Source organism: Dromiciops gliroides, chromosome 1 (assembly GCF_019393635.1).
Source record: "Dromiciops gliroides isolate mDroGli1 chromosome 1, mDroGli1.pri, whole genome shotgun sequence".
NCBI lineage: Eukaryota > Metazoa > Chordata > Mammalia > Microbiotheria > Microbiotheriidae > Dromiciops > Dromiciops gliroides.
In genome coordinates this window covers 319,109,749-319,127,926 of record NC_057861.1, presented here as the reverse complement: position 1 = coordinate 319,127,926, position 18,178 = coordinate 319,109,749, and the positions used below count along the sequence as shown (strand labels likewise).

At 37.4% G+C, this 18,178-nt stretch overlaps 1 protein-coding gene across 1 annotated transcript in view; it reads right to left on the bottom strand.

Annotated features, from left to right (window-relative positions):
• Positions 1–18,178, bottom strand: part of HDHD2 (haloacid dehalogenase like hydrolase domain containing 2) — a 42,431-nt gene that overhangs the window by 18,879 nt on the left and 5,374 nt on the right. The window contains exons 2-5 of the mRNA XM_043987497.1: positions 11,002–11,112; positions 7,107–7,314; position 5,646; positions 2,341–2,425 (exon numbers count right to left, since the gene is read on the bottom strand). Coding sequence (XP_043843432.1) covers positions 2,341–2,425; position 5,646; positions 7,107–7,314; positions 11,002–11,102 — 395 coding nt within the window. The 5' untranslated portion in view covers positions 11,103–11,112. The remainder of the gene's footprint in view (positions 1–2,340; positions 2,426–5,645; positions 5,647–7,106; positions 7,315–11,001; positions 11,113–18,178) is intronic.

Below are 18,178 nucleotides of genomic sequence, written 5' to 3'. Positions count from 1 at the left end.
AGGCCAGTGTGGCTGTAGCCTAGTGTTCATGAAGCAGGGCTGCAAGGCAGGCTGGGTCTAAGTTGTGAAAGGCTTTAAGTGACTGGGTAGTTTAGTCATTGAGTCAACAAACATTTAAATGCTTTCATGCACTACACATTGTGCTGAGCGGAGAAGCTAAGAAGAGCCCCTGCCCTCCAGGGGTTTTTATTTGCTCCCAAGAATTGTCAGAGGGTGACATGGTGACACCTGCTCTTTGGGAAAACCATTTTGGCAGCTATGTGAAGGAGGGAATGGACTGGGGCTGGACTTGAGGAAGACCAATTAGCAGCAGGTTGTTACGATTCTCCAGGCAAAAGGTGATTGGGGTTGGGGGGGCAGTTGTGCAAATAGAGAGAATGAGATGAGATGAGTACAATCTTGAATGCTATAAAAAGGCAAGAATACTAATGATTTTTAAAGTTTTTTTCTTATTAGTGACATGATTTTTTTATAGCAATAGATAAAAACGAAAAATAGACTGTTCCATTATGGGATTTTCATTATTAAATTAGTTCGCTTTCTCTTTACAACCTGTTTAAAATAAATTCAAAAATCTTATTACTAGCTTGCTAAACAAAGTAAGGACAAGGTAAAAATTATATAGGAGAAATGGAAGATGGTAATAAATACTAAAAGGTTAAAAATTAATTCTGAAGCATCTTCAGACTATATGTTAAATTCTATTTTTTCCTGACAGAATAGTGTAAAGAATCCTGGACTTAGAGTTAGGAGAGACCTGGGTTTAAATTCCACTTCTGACACTTTCCAGCTGCGTGTGACTATGGGCAGGTCAATGAACCTTTCTCAGCCTCAGTTTCCTACACCTGTAAAATGAAGGTTGTATCTGTAATTTCTTCATCACAGGGTGCTGCAACATCAAATGAGACTCTATGTCCAGCACTGTGAAAATTTTAAAGCACCATATTAATAATACCAGCTCTTTTTATTATATTATTATACAGATGGTCTGGGAAACCACATGACTGGGGCCCAGTGCTGGCCAGGTTCACTACTTTTGAATGTCTTTTACATGGCCAAGATAGCTACATAAAGCAAAGGTCAACTGATTCTGATGCCATACAGAACGTTAGCCTCTAGGAATAGGCTTTATGCCCATAAGAAGTAATTAACTTCTTAGGATTCTTAGCTCTAAACAACAGTCAATGAAGTTACAAAGAAATCAATCCAAAGCACAACCAAATACATCTATCCCTTCCTAAGAGTGGATTCCATTTGGAGAAAAACTTTTATTCAGTCCATTCCGTTGTCAATGCACTAAACTGGGTGCTGTTTATCCTAAAAAATTAGCTCAGTTACTAAAGAACAAATCACAGGAGGGTAAAAATAAAGCCTATGAGTACCTAACTAGTAGTCAATTTTGTCCAAAGCTGTGATTTCACTGGATCCTATGAAATACAGGGGAGGCATAGACTTAGCCTACCTAGATCTGGAATACTGAATGACTTGAAGAACTCACATTATCAGGAAAACCCACCCCAGCAATGAGCCCTTGATAACATGCAGAATATTCTTCTTCTTTTTTTAGGCAATTGGGGTTAAGTGACTTGCCCAGGGTCACACAGCTAGTAAGCGTCAAGTGTCTGAGGCCGGATTTGAACTCAGGTACTCCTGAATCCAGGGGCAGGTGCTTTATCCACTGCGCCATCTAGCTGTACCTTCTTTTTTTTTTAATTTCAGTTAATAGCATTTTATTTTTTCCAAAAACAAGTAAATATAATTTTCATATCATTTATGTAAGATTTTGAGTTCCAAATTTTTCTCCCTCCCTCCCTTCCCTTCTCCCCAAGAGTGCATGTAATCTGCTTTGGGTATACATGTACAATCATGTTAATAAACCTACTTCCACATTAAGTCATGTTATGAAAGAAGAATCAGAAGGATCAGAAGGAAAAACCATGAGAAGGAAGAAACAAAACCCAAAAAAGTGAAAATTTCATGCCTTGATCTCATTAAAAATCTTAACAAATGCAAGGCTGTGGAAAGAAGCAGGCAATGAAAAGTTCAAATCACTGGATTACTGTTATCAGAAAACGTCGGGGGGGGGGGAGGAGGCAGCTGGGTGGCGCAGTGGATAGAGCACCAGCCCTGGAGTCAGGAGTACTGAGTTCAAAATCTGGCCTCAGACACTTAACACTTACTAGCTGTGTGACTATGGGCAAGTCACTTAACCCTTCATTGCCTCACTAAAAAAAACAAAAAGAAAAGGGGGAGGGAGGGGAGAAAGACAGTAGTTCCCGAGATGACCACCTACAAAAGCTGAAAAGAAACCGCTTAAGAATTCTGAAACTAAAGACTCACCGGAATGCTTGATTTAGAACTTGGTAATTAAAATGTTCTGGTGCCAATCCTATGACCACAGCATTAGGATCATTTACTGGTATTCCTGGGAGGGGGAAATGGAATTGTTGAAATTAGTACTGAAAATGAACTCTATTTTCTCCTTTTTTTAACTATTCTGTTCAAACACGTATGAACTCTTATTTTAGCCATACAATGACCTGAAGTGAAACAGAGCTAAGAAGTATATATCCTGAGTCTTTACTTTATTTAGTTAGCTAGTTAAGTTATTCATTCATTCATTAATTTTTTGATGCTCTACTTTAAAATCACAAGAATTCATTATTATTTTTTGTTTTTTTTGTTTTTTGCAGGGCAATGAGGGTTAAGTGATTTGTCCAGGGTCACACAGCTAGTGTCAAGTGTCTGAGGCCAGATTTGAACTCAGGTCCTCCTGAATCCAGGGCTGGTGCTTTATCCACTGCGCCACCTAGCTGCCCCTATTTAGCTGCCCCCTATGTTTTTTTTTTTAATGGCAAGAAAGGGAGGGGATTAAAAAAAAAGCAACTAAAAAATACAATAAACTCTTGCTGGCTCTTTCAGAAACACAGAATCTAGGGAAACAAAACTGGAAGTAACAACCTGCTGCTATGAAACAAGTAATTTCTAACTTCAAAAAACTTTACTAATTATAAGAAATAAGGACAGTCAAGACTTAGCTACCAGATCAATATCAACTGATGAGAAGCTAAAAATGCAACAAGCAAGATAAATTGGACTCTCTAATTGACATAGTTAAGGCTAGCCTACTCTCAGCAAACATGCAGTATGCTGTAGCCTGAAAACACAATTTTCTACATAACCCAAAACACAGTTTTGTTTCTCAAAGTGTTGCATTCTTTGCAACAGCCTTCTACCCAGGATTCCCACATCCAGTCTATTCCAATTCTATTTGTATAATACTGCCAGATTAATCTTCCTAATACATGAATTTAGTTACATCCCTTTTCTGCTCAAAAACCTTACCGACTCCCTCCTTCCCCACTACTTACTAAAAATAATAGTAATTAAACCATGCTAAAGTCTTAGTGCTCACAATTTGGCTCTAAACTGCCTTTCTAACTTTATACTATACTTATATTTACTATACTTCCCTTTACATACTGAATGTTTCAAATAAGCCATACTGCTTGCCATCCTCTTTCTTACCTTTGTCTATACAAAAATTGTAATGTTAGTTCATTCAATACCTAGATATATGAGACATGCATACACACACACACACACACACACACACACACACACACACACACAAAGTCTTTATGTGTCCTAAAATCTAAATCATTCATCAAAATCCAGCTCAAATGCCACTTCCTCCAGGAAATGTTCCCAGATCTAGCCATCCAGAAGTGATCATCTCTCCTTTTTGCATCTCATAATACTGTTTTGTACACCTCAGGTGTATGTTTTATTTTGTATTATATACAATGTCTCATATAAACGGAATTTTCAAATGTTTTATTGACATATTCTGCCCCTCCATGCCCTAGAAACTTTCCTTGTAATAAGAAAAAATCAACCAATATAGCAAGTGTGCCTGCCACATTTGGTAGCCTGTCATCATATGACCTCTGGATTCAATACTGATCACTGCATTTTTTCTTAGTTAGTTTTGAAGTTGAATTTTTATTTATGTTAGCATGTATACTGTTTTTGTGGTTCTACTTACTTTATATCAATTTATATAACTCTTCCAATCACATTTCTATTGAGGGCAATACCATCCCACACCCAATTATCTGTGCACAGGGTAATGTCTTTGACTTATGTGTGAATTAAGTGAAGCACAATGGCACAAAGTCATCAGCCTCACTAGCTCTTTCAGAGTCAGTAAAGTGGCAAGAAAAAGTCAAGATGACTGGCCATGGCCAGGGATGCAGTAGATGACCGTGGCATCTTTGATGCCTGACCAAGCTCTAAGTGCTCCACAGTGCCTCCTTCAGCCACCTTTGTAGCTATGGGAACAAGCTGTTCTCATCTGCCCATTCTGCCAGGGGAGCTCTTCCTTTACTGGGGTGTTGGCCACTCGGCATACTATAGCTTCTGGAGTCACAGGTAAGAGTTGGATGATAAGTGGACACCAAAGGTGGACGAACAGCCCTGACAAGGGCTTGGCAAGCCCTTACACTCAGGGTTCACACCATGAATGCTCCACAGACCTCTGAAATCATGGATCCTTAAAGTGATCACTTTGGTTTAGTAGTATCATTGCTATTATCACTAATAATCATCTAAATTTTAGCAGGGAAGAAGCTAAAACCTTTGGCCAAGTTTGGGATTATTGCGCATGAATTATCTATATTATCCTTATACCCTACTAGCAAAGATCCTTAGGCATTTTTTCACATTCCTATGGTAGTATTTTAATAAACCAAGGTCATCTTCAGTATTCTTATCCATCTAGGATAAATCTGCATAGAGATGAAGGTTTCTTAAGGTTTGTTCCAGATCTAGGATTCAATATGAATATATTTCAATGCCAGCTCCATATTGGAATAAAAACTCCAAACTTTCATCAGATAAATCAAAGAGAAAACCTTAATAAAAAGGAAATATATTTTTCGGTCTTTCAGTGAAACTAGAAGTGTAAATACATGGATGTATTTCCTGCTAATATAGAGATGTGCTGTGGAAAAATATACCCATTTCGGTTCAAGATTTAGACATAAGAGGTGATACCATAGGTAAATTAGGAGAGGAAGGAATAGTCTACCTTTCAGATCTTTGGAAAGGAGAAAAGTTTATGACCAAACAAGAGATAGAGAATATTATGAATGCAAAATGGATGATTTGATTACATTAAATTTAAAAGTTTTGTACAAACAGAAGCAATGCACCCAAAATTAGAAGGCATGCAGAAAGCTGGGAAACAATTTTTATGGCCAGTACTTCTGATAAAGGCCTCATCTCTAAAATATATAGGGAACTAAATCAAATTTATAAGAATCCAAGTCATTCCCCAATTGAGAAATGGTCAAAGGATATGAACAGGCAGTTTTCTGATGAAGAAAATCAAAGCTATCTATTCCCATATGAAAAAATGCTCTAAATCACTATTGATTAGAGAAATGCAAATTAAAACAACTCTGAGGTACCACCTGACACCTATCGATTGGCTAAAATGACAAAAAAGGAAAATAATAAATGTTGGAGAAGCTATGGAAAAATTGGAACACTAGTGCATTATTAGTGGAGCTGTGAACTGATCCAAATATTCTGGAGAGCAATTTGGAATTATGCCCAAAGGGCTTTAAAGCTGTGCATACCCTTTGACCCATCAATACCACTTTTGGGTCTTTTTCCCAAAGAGATCATGGAAAAGGGGAAAAAGGACCCCCATGTACAAAAATATTTATAGCTGCTCTATATGTGGTAGCAAGGAATTGGAAGTTGAGGGGATGCCCATCATTTGGGGAATGGCTGGACAAGTTGTGGTATATGAATGTAATGGAATACTACTGTGTTGTAAGAAATGATGAGCAGGAGGAGTTCAGAGAAACCTGGAGGGCCTTGCATGGGCTGATGATGAGTGAGATGAGCAGAACCAAGAGAACATTGTGCATAGGTACCATCAACACTGTGTGTTGATCAAACTGTGATAGACTAGATTCTTCTCACAATTCAATGGTACAAGAAAGTCTCCATCCCCCCCAAAGGACTCATGATGAAAAAGGCTCTCCCAAATCCAGAAAAAAAAAAAAAAAGAGAAAAGAAACTGTGGAATATGGATGTCGATTGGACCATACTATCTCTTTTGTTTTTGGTGGTGTTGTTTTTCTTTTTTGAGGTTTTTCCTTCTTGCTCTGATTCTTCTTGTATAACATGACTAATGCAGAAATATGTTTAATGTTATATATCAGATTAACTGCTATCTAGGGGAGGAGGGCAGGGAAGGGAGGGAGGGAGAAAAAAATTTGAAATTTGAAAGTCTTATCTAAACAAAGGTTGAAAACTTAAATAATAAAGAAAAAATAAAGAAAAAATGTATCTATATAGTACTTTTAGACTGATGAAAAGAAATTGCATGCTTTGAAATCTCTCTTTTCAAAACAATTTGTTATCTGGGATGACTTTCTGGGAGCGGGGAGGAGAATACTGAGAGGAAGTATAGAGATGTAAAAAAATGGAAATAAAAATTTATTTTCAATAATAAAAAAAAAGAAAAATATACCCATTTCAAATTCTTTTTAAAAACTGTCTACATTTTTTGACTGCTGATTTTGGGGGGGGGGCAGGACAATGGGGGTTAAGTGACTTGCCCAGGGTCACACAGCTATAAGTGTCAAGTGTCTGAGGGCGGATTTGAACTCAGGTCCTCCGGACTCCAGGGCCAGTACTTTATCCACTGAGCCACCTAGGGGCCCCGTTTGACTGCTGATTTTTACGTTTTTTTCTGTATAGTGTCATTTTGTCTCATACTCGTTATATGTAAAAGGAAACAAGGAGGCAAGATCATCAATGCAAAATTGTCTAAAAAACAAAGGAGATGCCCTAAAGGTGATGAAAAGACAAACAAGCTAAAAACCTATGTAATAGGACATGAAGTGTCAAGAAGATTGTAATCTAGGTAGTTGACTCACCATGAAAAGCTTACAAAAGAAGATTAGATTAAACTACCACCAAAAATAGCAGCTATTTTGATGTTAAATTATTAGAAGAAAATCAGGACAAACATCTTTTTTTTTTCCAGGAGCAAACACAAAAGAAAATATTTCCAAATTCCATACCTTCAAATCTGGTAGTGCCCGGTCATCAATCAGCAACATGGGCCTAACTTGCTTCTCCTGCACTAGGTTTCTGGCTGCTGTCAGAGAAGTGAATATCTCATGCTCAGCAACATCAAAATTCATTTTTCTCAGCCTCTCTAACAATTCTGCCTTGCTCTCTTTGGTTGTATTTGTCACAAACCTAATAGCAACAGGAGCAGTACGTAACCTACAAAAGGAAAATGTAGGTGTTAATGGAGCACTTTCCTAAAAAAGAAAAAAACACAGCTTAATAAATAGAATTGTACTGGGTTCCTGTAACAGTAAGCATTCAGTTTTTCATACAACAAGACCCTAAGGTACATATTTTTAACCAAAAAGGCTCACTTTATCACCACCTAAATAGTTACCTACTGCTACAGCCCGTCAAACTTCAAGGACCAGCAAAGTTTATCCTAGAAAGCTACATCCATCTCTCAGTTCTTCAGTGGTGATCTAATATCTTTCTGAACCGCATCTTATTTACTGCAAAATTGGAGGGAGGAAGGAAGGGAGGAAGGCAGGAAGGGAGGAAGAAAGCGAGAGATAGAGACAGAGAGAGAGAGAAAAAAGAAGAAAAAAAGTTTGACAATTACATTCAAAAATCCCACCACAGGTGACTTCTGAAAGAATCAGGCATAAGGAAAGACCCTTGAAGGTAATCTAGCTCAGTTACTCATTTTACAGTAAGGAAACTGAGGCCCAAAGTGGATAAGTGACTTGCTCAAGGTCATAAAGCTAATGAAGAGAAGCATGTGGACTAAAACCCAAGTCTTCTGTTTCATATGGCAGAACTTTTGCTGTGAAACCTTAAGAATGTGAGGTTTTCCTCCTCATTTAGTATCAATTTTCCTTAGGGCTGAGACCAATTTAACAACAGTAATGATAGCAGTAAAAACAAACAAAAGCAGCTAACATTCATGTCATACTTTTAGGTTTACAAAGCATTTTATGTGTTATCTCATTTGCAGTCAAGAACAGAAAGTTACAACTACCAGAACAGTTAAGGTAAAGTATTCCATTTTAAGAGGCCAAAATAGGTTTGCTGTGCAAATAATGTTTTGATTTTGGTGACATGATGTCACAGTCTATACTGTCCTTGAGACAGCAGTGTAAGAATCTAAGCTCTTTTTCATGGCTTTAAATTTAAGAATCAAAATGGTTTTCTGGCTCCTGTTTAAAAATAATTATACTTTTATAATTAATTCACATGCTTTTTAAATCTCAAAGGCTTAAAATACTGGGGGTAAGGAAGAGGTAAAGAAACTTGGAAAGAGAGAGAATGAAAGGGGAGGAGGAAAGAGAGAATTTACCCAAAGGACACTAAACTAATTTATTTTATTAAATAATTCACTCTTTCTTGGAAATATAATTGTCCATGTGGCAGGTTTTCTGCAAAACACATTAACTTTGGTGTTTTTCCTTTCAAAAAAAAATTGATTACTTCAACAAAACTATTATCCTAAAAATGAACATGTGTAAGTACTGAAATAGTCGCATCATTTTAAACGAGTTTTTACTTTTATTTTACTACTCCCCCACCTTATCCCTTTGCCTATTTGTTACTATAGAAACGAAAACTGGCAGTATGCTACTGAGGATCTTTTTCTTTGGGAGGAATGTGCCAGCATTAGTATCAGAGTGATTTTGCAAGTCCCCGCACCTCTGGAATCAAAGACTCATAGCTTATATCCCTATTTAGGGAAGTCATTATTAGCCAAATATATTGATGTGATTTTCTTTTTCCTCTCACCTACAATCCTATAAAATAAACCTAGCTCAGAAGTAAACAAAGGTTCTATCCAGAGGCAGAAGAGTCTGCTAATCAGAAGAACTTGTTTTTGTTAAAAGTCGGCAGGCTGTGTCCATAATTAGAAGTTCCATCTCTTCTATTCTTTCTTCTCATGGCTCTGGACAAGATTATTTTGTTCTCAATTCCCCATCTGTAAAGTGGAAAAGCTAATACTTAGCTTACCTTGACCTATCCCTTCCTCTGCATTTCTATGGCACTTTATTTTCCTGACCTATATCAAAGAACAAAAAATTATAAACTGTAACAGTGGTTCCCAAATTTTTCAAATTATGAGTAACCCTTTTTTAATGTCTTTTGAAGATTCTCAGATTGTATTATCCATTGACTGACAAGATACATAATGGCAAAAAGCTACTGTGAATTCAAGCAACACTTTGAAATGAATATATTTCATTAATGACAACATCAACTTAGATATACTGGAAAAATGCTGTGTATATATGTATATAAATATATACATATAAATCATGTGTGTATAGATAACATGTATTATGCTTTGTATGTGTTTGTTTGTGCAGATACACACATATCTATATATACTGGTACAGTGGAAAGAACACTGATTTGGAGTCTAAGGGACCTGAGTTCAAATACCACCTTTCACGACTTGTGTAACCAGGGGTAATTCACCTAACATTCTGGGCCTCACTTTCCTCATCAATAAATTGAGGAGGTTGGCCTAGATGGCCTGAGGTCTCTTCCAGCTCAAAATATTCTTCTATTCAATTCATGGTGCAAATATCACTTATGGAGTCCTTCTAATTTACAACCCATCAGTCTGTGGCCCACAGGTTGTAAACCACTAAATTATACAGCTGAGCCTCTGAAGTGGCCTCCCTGGGTCTTACGCCCAAGCCTTTTTTTTTTTTTTTTTTGGTGAGGCAATTGGGGTTAAGTGACTTGCCCAGGGTCACACAGCTAGTAAGTGTCAAGGGTCAGAGGCCGGATTTGAACTCAGGTCCTCCTGAATCCAGGGTTAGTGGTCTATCCACTGTGCTACCTAGCTGCCCCATTATGCCCAAGCCTTAAACCCTCAACAAGGTTATACTCCTATAAATATAATTTTTATATTTTTTGTACTAACTGTAATTAGCACCTATCTGTGAATTGGCTGACAAACTACCTCACAAGTTTCATAAATGTCTTTTAAACTTAAAAAAAAAAAAAAGACAACAGTGTAAAGGATTAAAAATTTTCAATTTAATTTTTTTAAGTAAGAAAATGTATCAAACTAACACAAGTAATCATACTGACTCACAATATCTGACCTGGATTTGTTGAACTTTTTATTAATGAAATTCTGTGCCTTACCCTAAGCTGAGCATTGTTGGGGATATAAGAGAAGTTTAAGGCAGTCCCTGCCCAGAGACTTACCATTTAGTTTATGCAACTAAAGCTACAACTGCCAGTGTTTTTATTTTCAGCTTTATTTAAACAACTTTAACACCTGAAATGCCAGTTGCTAGGCTAAAAATATAAAGAAAATAAAGCTCACTTCCAACAAGCTTTTATTAGTTGGAATTTCCAGTCTTTAAGTTCAGTTATTTATCTGTGAATATTCTATATTTAAGAAAGCTGATATTTCTCTCTCCATTTGTACTACAGAGGAGAAGTGAAGGGGAAAATAATGCTAATAAAATCAAGAGTCAGAACACAATAATCAAGTACCCATTCTGAGCAAAGGTTCTATGCTAGTGCTGCAAAAACCACACCATCCCACAATGCTTTAAGGTTTACAAAGTGTTTTCCTCACCATAATCCTGTGAGGTAGACAATATAGGTATTACCAACCCTATTTTACAAATGAGGAAACTGAGGTTTTGAGAGCTTATGTAATACAGCTAGGGCCATGGCCATACTGCTCCTTAGAGCCACATAAGCTGAGAGAAAAGTGTTTAGAAAATATTACAATACATGCATCTGAGAGTTAAACCCAAAGCAGTTGCCTTCTAGAGTGTGAGTTTATGAAGTGCCATCTTCAGACCATCTATTTAGCTAATGATCTGCCTGGGTAAAATGGCACTCACAAACGTATCTGTCAGCTGAACTTGGAGGAGAGCTTGCCTTTTAAGAGCGTCCTGTGCGCCGGGTACAGCTGCATCTTCAATGTGAAGTGTGCCACTGAGATCTACCAAAACGGCTTTTAATGCACGGCGTGCCGCCATCCTTCATTCCCTAGGAGGAAGAAAATGAAATTAAAAATACTATTTAGAAAACAATGGAAAACAAAAACTGATAAGTATGCAAACAATATCGGTCACACAGAGAAAAATCTCATTCAATGGGAAGCTCACTTTTATGAAGAAAACAAGTTTTGAAAAGCAAGAACTCAAAACAAATAGTAAAGCTTCTTTCTGACCCTCCTTTTCCTACAGACAAGAAATTAAAAATAAAAGAGAACACGCAAAAGTAAAAGAGGATTAGATACTTAAAATATCTTTCACACTTACACAACCGCATAGTAAATGTAGGCAACTGCAGATCTGAGAGGAGAGGGAGGATGCTAGGGGTTTATCATATTCCTACCGTTTGTTAAATCTTAATGAAAATGAATGCTTTTTTAGATCCTATCTTGAAATGCCATATGCACGTTTACCACTTTCAAGATGCCATATTTAGGTCACTAAAGGGTATAAATGCTGCATAAATCATACAATATTTCCCTGAATTTACCAGTGTTATTCTCCCTCCCCCTTTTTAATGAGTGTGCAGATTAGGACATTTCTCTTCTACTCAAACCAACCACCCTCTTAGGCTTCAAGGGTAGGATATAAACTGTGCAGATGATTTTATGGACCATCCTAAATCTTTCTTTATAGAGTATAACATGAAGAGATAAATTTGATGCTATGGCAACCAAGGTCAAATTTCTACTCTAAATTAAGAAGCAGGTATAGAATTATATTTGTAATACCTAGATTTTGTTTTTCTCCTATATTTTCAGAAACTTCAGTAAATACAGAGAGGGAATTCTTATATCAAATTTCAGATGGAGAACAGGAGACAGAGAAACCTGGTGTCTATCTAGACTCTTTCAAAAGCTACCCGAATCAAAAACCTAGATCATATCTTACCATCCTACCAAAGAGAATAGACTTAGTATGATTACTATACTTAAATAAAAACCTCTTTCCTTTTTCCTACTGTATCCATACACATAAACAGTCACACAGTCTCTGTAATTCGTAACAAAGGCATTTTATGAGAAGTATAGCTAGATCCTGATTTTAAAAACAGAATTATTATGAACCAAAGGAACAGGAACAAAGGCTAGACTAAGAGTCTGAAGACTTAAGTTTTAAATTCCAGCTCTTCTACCAACTGGCCTGAATGACCCTGACAAGTCACTGACCTCTTGCACCTCAGTTTCTCTACCAATAACATGAGCAGGTTGGCTTAGGTTGTTACCAAGATCTTTTCCAGATTTAAAAACTATAGAATTCTATGAATATGGACTAGTTGTAACGTCATCTTCCAGCAAGCATATTAGCAGGGAAAAGAGAAAAGACCCAATAAATGTCTGCCTTTATCATGATACAACTTTCACTTACATAACCCATGACCAAGGGGCAGCTAGGTGGCACAGTGGATAAAGCACTGGCTCTGGATTCAGGAGGACCTGGATTTCAAATCTGGCCTCAGACACTTCACACTTACTAGCTGTGTGACCCTGGGCAAGTCACTTAACGCCCCATTGCCCGCAAAAACAAAAAAAACAAAACATAACCCATGACAAATAGTATATTAAATTTATGAAACTCACTAGATTTAGTTCTGGTCCTGCCCTTAGCATATTTATGAACCATCCACAAGAGAAATTAAATAAACCCACCAAACCCCACTTCAATGAAGAATCCAACCTTCAGAACAGATTATCAAGCACTTTCTCTCTTGTAAATGCTTTTTCACTTACAAGTTACTGGTGCCTAGGATTATTTCCCCAACTCCCAGATCCCCTGCAGAGGAACTATATATACTAAGGGAGCTGCTTTCTTGCCAAACTCCCCATTCATCAAACTCTTCCTTGACTGCTGCCAGAGGCTGAGTGAAAGAGAGGGTTGACCGTGGCAGGGAGGCTGGTTGGTCAGAACTCCAGTACCAGAGCAATATGTGCAATAATTAAATGGTGATATGGCAGAGGTGAAATAGTATAATACTGGTTCTTCTACATTATGGTTAAAGGTAGAAACTAATCCAACCACAAGCATTTAATAAGCACCTACCAAATGCCAGGCTCTGGGCCTAACAACAACAAAAACCCCCCAAACATATATATATATATATACACACACATATACATACATACATATGTATATGTATGTATGTATGTATGAGGAACTGCCTTGGCCCCAAGAAGCTTACATTCTAGTGGGGGTGATAAAATGTACACATTTGAGTGTGTAGAAAATAAACACAAGAACTTTTTTTGGGGGAAGCAAAGCAGCTAGGAGAATCAGGAAATGCTTCATGAAGAAAACCAGCACTGGACTTGAGTCTTTAAGGAAACAGATATTCAAAAGAAGAAGAATATTGAAGGCAGAGGGGAAAGTCAGTGCAAAGGCCTGGAAATAAGTAACAGTGTCAAGTCGGAAGTCCACCGGGAAGGCCTAAATGGGCCTTGGACCTTAAAGTGTAAGAAGAGAAGTAATATGCAATAAACATGGAAAGGTAGGTTGAAGCCAGGTTGTGAAGGGCTTTAAAAACCAAATAGTGGAATATGTATGTAACACTAGAAACAACAGATAACCACTGGAATGTTCTGAGTGATATGATCAGATCTTATAGGAAAAACACTTTGATAGCAGCATAATGGATAAACTGGGATGGAGAAGAAATCTGTGGCAAGGAGATGAATTAGGAAGCTGCTGCAATAGTCCAGACAAGACATAATGAGGGCCTGAACTAGGTGGTGGCCATGTGAGAAGAGAAGGGGTTAGATTCGAGAGACTAGAGGTGGAATGGACGGTATTTGGCAAATGACTGGATATGTATTGAGAGGGAGTGTTGAAGATGCATTAGAAATCATGAACCTGGATGACTAGAAGGATGCTGGATCCCTTGACAGAAATAAGGAAGTTCAGAAGAAGGAGAAAAATATTAATTTGGTTTTTTGTTATGGTTGCGGGACAATGAGGGTTAAGTGACTTGCCTAGGGTCACACAGCTACTAAGTGTCAATTGTCTGAGGATGGATTTGAACTCAGGTCCTCCTGAATCCAGGGCTCGTGCTTTATCTACTGCGCCACCTAGCTGCCCCCTTATTTGCTTTTATATATGTAGAGTTAGAGATATCTACTGGTCATCCAGTTTGAATGTCCAGTAGACTGTTGGTAACATGGGACTGGAAGTCAAGAGAGTAATAAGGACTGTACAGATAGATCAGTGAATCATGTAGAAAAATATGATAATTAAACTGTAGAAGCTGATGAGATAACAGAGAGTAGGCTTAGCGAGAGAACCGGAAAGGGGAGAGCTTTGGTATATACCTACACTAAGGGGGTAAGACATAAATGAAGAGCAAACAAAGGACATAGAGGTATGGTCAGATAGCTAGGAGACATAGGAGGGGAGTCCCATTAAGATCCAACAGAGAATATCCAGGAGAGGCTAATCAGCAGTGTAAAATTCTGCAGAAAGGTGAAGGGTAAGGATTGTGATTAGGTCAGAAGGTTGGATAATTGAGAGATCATTGGTAACTTTGGAGAGAGCAGTTTTAATCGAGTGATGAGATCAGAAATCAGGCTGCCAAGTCCTGAGACACAAGGAAGGACTGAACAGGGAACTCACAGGAATAACTTTTTATTTTCTCAGTAAAGTTTGATGTGAGGTCTTCATCTGAAAGTGTGGGTAGAGGGAAAAATGAGGATGTCTGGAATAGCTTCTGTAAAGGACAAAAAAACCATGAAGAGAGAAGTGAAAATATGGTCTTGTTCCAGTGAGGACCCTGCAGAGATCAGATAGCTACAACAGTGGGAGTAATCCAGCTAGGAGCTGGTAAGGCACATGTGGCCAAGGGATAAGGAGAAAATGTATTTGAGAGTAAGGGCCGGGTAGACTGGACTGATTAACTACAGGGTCACTATTGAGAAGAAAAGAAAGTGAAGTGAAAGCAAGCGAAATGGCTTGAGAAAATACTGGGGGGGGGGGCGGGGGGGGCACGACAGCTAGGTAGCGCAGTAGACAGAGTACCGGCCCTGGAGTCAGAAGGACCTGAGTTCAAATCCAGCCTCAGACACTTAACACTTACTAGCTGTGTGACCCTGGGCAAGTCACTTAACCCCAACTGCCTCACCAAAAAAAAAAAAAATACTGAGGAGTTTTATGGCTTGGAGGTTTCCCATGTCCAATCTCATGCTAAAGCCTTGTGATTTTACCTTTGTAACATCTCTTCCCTATGTCCCCTTCTCTCCTCTGACACTGCAACCACCCTGGTGCAGGCCCTCATCACCTGCAAGAGCTTGCTGGTGAGTCGTTCTGCCTCAAGTCTCTCCCCACTCCAGTCCACCCTTCACTCAGCAGTCAAAGTGATTTTCCTAAAGCAGAGGTGTGGCCAGGCCACTCTCCTACTCAAACTCTAGTGGTTCCCTATCACCTTCAAGATCAAATATAAAATCCTCTGTCATTCAAAGCCCTTCATAACCTTTTCCAACCCCTCCAACACCTTTCCAGTCTTCTTACCTTCTCCTCCCCCCAACCCCCCACATACTCTGGGATGTAGTGACACTTGCTTCCTTGCTGTTCCTCAAACAAGAAACTTGGTCCCTGGATCCCAGGCATATTCACTGGCTGTGTCCCAGCCAAAATCCTGCCTGCTACAGGAAGGCTGACTAACTAGTGAATACAAAGAATAGGTTTAGGAAGAATTATGGTACAGGGAGAGATGAAAAATGGAAGGTTATGATCAGATAAAAGAATTTCAGACATTCTGATCAGGAAGTAGAACATTGATAGGTAAACACATAAAATGGTCCAAACAACTGACTTAGGAACTTGGGGGATTTGTGATTTTGTTACCTTCTCATACAGATAAGTGAAGGCACCAGATGAAGAAACTACAGCTCAAAAGAGGTTAAATCATATACATCTGTCCTTTTCTAAGTGCACAATACATATGTCATGATGTAAGGCTGGATCTGGCTTCATCACAAAGTATGTATCCCACAAATATTATTAAATGGATTTTTGACACAATAACTTGTAATGTACCAATCACATCAAGGAAAAAGTATATGCTATTAATACTGTATGAATTTAGATATCAAAAGGAATAAAAATTTAATGAAATATTTAATGCACACACTCAAGGAGCTACTTTTTCATTCTAAGAGGTGGCTAAGTGTTTTAAAAAATGAAATAGCTGTGACTGAAATTCTTTCTCAACTACAATGTAAGTTCCATTAGCCCGAACTGTCAGAAAAGGGAGTATTTGGTATAATATGAAAACTAACCAGAATTTTATTTTTCGTTCAACAATGCTGCTGTTAACTTGAATGACTTTTAAACTGCTTTAAAAGTAAGCAGTAGAAAAGAGTCCTGGGATTGGAATCAGAAACCCAGGGTTCAAATCTAAGATTTATTAATCATGACCATGGGTAAGTAAATTAGTTACTAGGTCTCAATTTCCTAATCTTTAAAAGTAGGAAGGGACTGGATTTAGAAGACCCATATTCTATAATGCTACTATGATAATTGATTTTTAATTTTTCTTTCATTCACTCAACATCTTCTACTTAGGGTCATAAAAATTAGTCTTTTTCTTCTTATTTTATTAAAAATGATAGTGCTTAGCCTGATCACCCATCTCATTCCATGATTCCTGGCACATGGAATCAAATCACCCTCAAAGGATGAGTATTTGCTACCATTGAAGATATTCAAAGAATAGCCATAACATAAAAAACAAAATTAACTGAGTTCTAAAATTGGCTTGAAAAGTGAATGACAGCATAAGTAAAATAAATGCACAGGACCCGCATTTATTATTTGAAGTGGGTAGCACTTACTTTGATGTATAGATTAGGATATATTTGTTTTTTTTTATTTAGTCTATAAATTACTTCAGTCACTTTATAGATACAAGAGGTAGCAGGGAATTTGTAGGAATTGTCAATGAGCCCAGCATAACTAGAAGCTGAATTTTTAAAATTCCTGATTTAGCTTTTTTTCTCATCATTTAACTTCTTTTCTCCTAAAAGTAAAATGCAGGGAAAAAAGCTGGTTAATTGAAATCTCTATATAATCAAGATTGCTAAATAATCCAGCTTTAACTGTGCGACTTTCCCCTCTTTTGAAGTTATGAACATTTAAAACAGAATCACTTGTAGGATCTCTGAGTTAGAAGGGACTGCAGAGGCTCTGGTCCAATCCATCATACCTGAACAAGAATCTCCTCTAAAATCTATCTGACAAACAGTCATTTAATACTTTCTTAACATTATCCTGAGAAGGAACAATAATCATTAATGACTAGAATACCCAAACATTACTTTTCCAAAAAGAGAATAGCTAACAGGCTCCAAGGACTAAGGATACTCCTAGAGATTTCATTTAAATGTTCTATCATGTTAAGATGCTTAAATGGTCTATAAAAGTATTCAGATACTACCTTTGGGGCTAAATTTAATAACTATCCCATAAAAGATAAGACTACTTAAAACAAAATTAAGTCCTTCATTAGATACATAGATCTACTTAGTTTACCCTTCCAAATAAAATTAATTTTCAGTTCCTTGCAGTCAACCCTTTAGGGTATAAAATGGAGTCACTGGTCAATAGTAAATATTTCAGCACAGGTAAACGAAAGACCAGGAAACAAAACTGAAGATGACTTTCTCTGCTATATTCCTCACAATAGTTAAATCTCTAATTAAAGAAAAAGATTAAAAAATTTTTTTTAATTACTTTAAAACTTTTCCTGAGGATCAACTACATTTAAATAAAGGTGTTAACTATGATTTTTTAAAACTGAAGAATCAATGGAAAAAAAAAAAAGAAGCCTGCTTTTATACAGTCCTATTGGATGCTCACTTCAGTATGTCAAGGCATATAACTATAATATCCTTCAAAAACCCCGGGTACTTTCCACACAATGACAAATCATGAAAATAGGAATTTCAAGGAATAAACCTTTACTGAAGAGATCATGCCTATAGCATTTAATCACAAGTACTAATAGCAATTTTAATTTTTATTAAGTCATTACACACAGTTCATAATACTTTATTGTTTACACATTGCCAAAT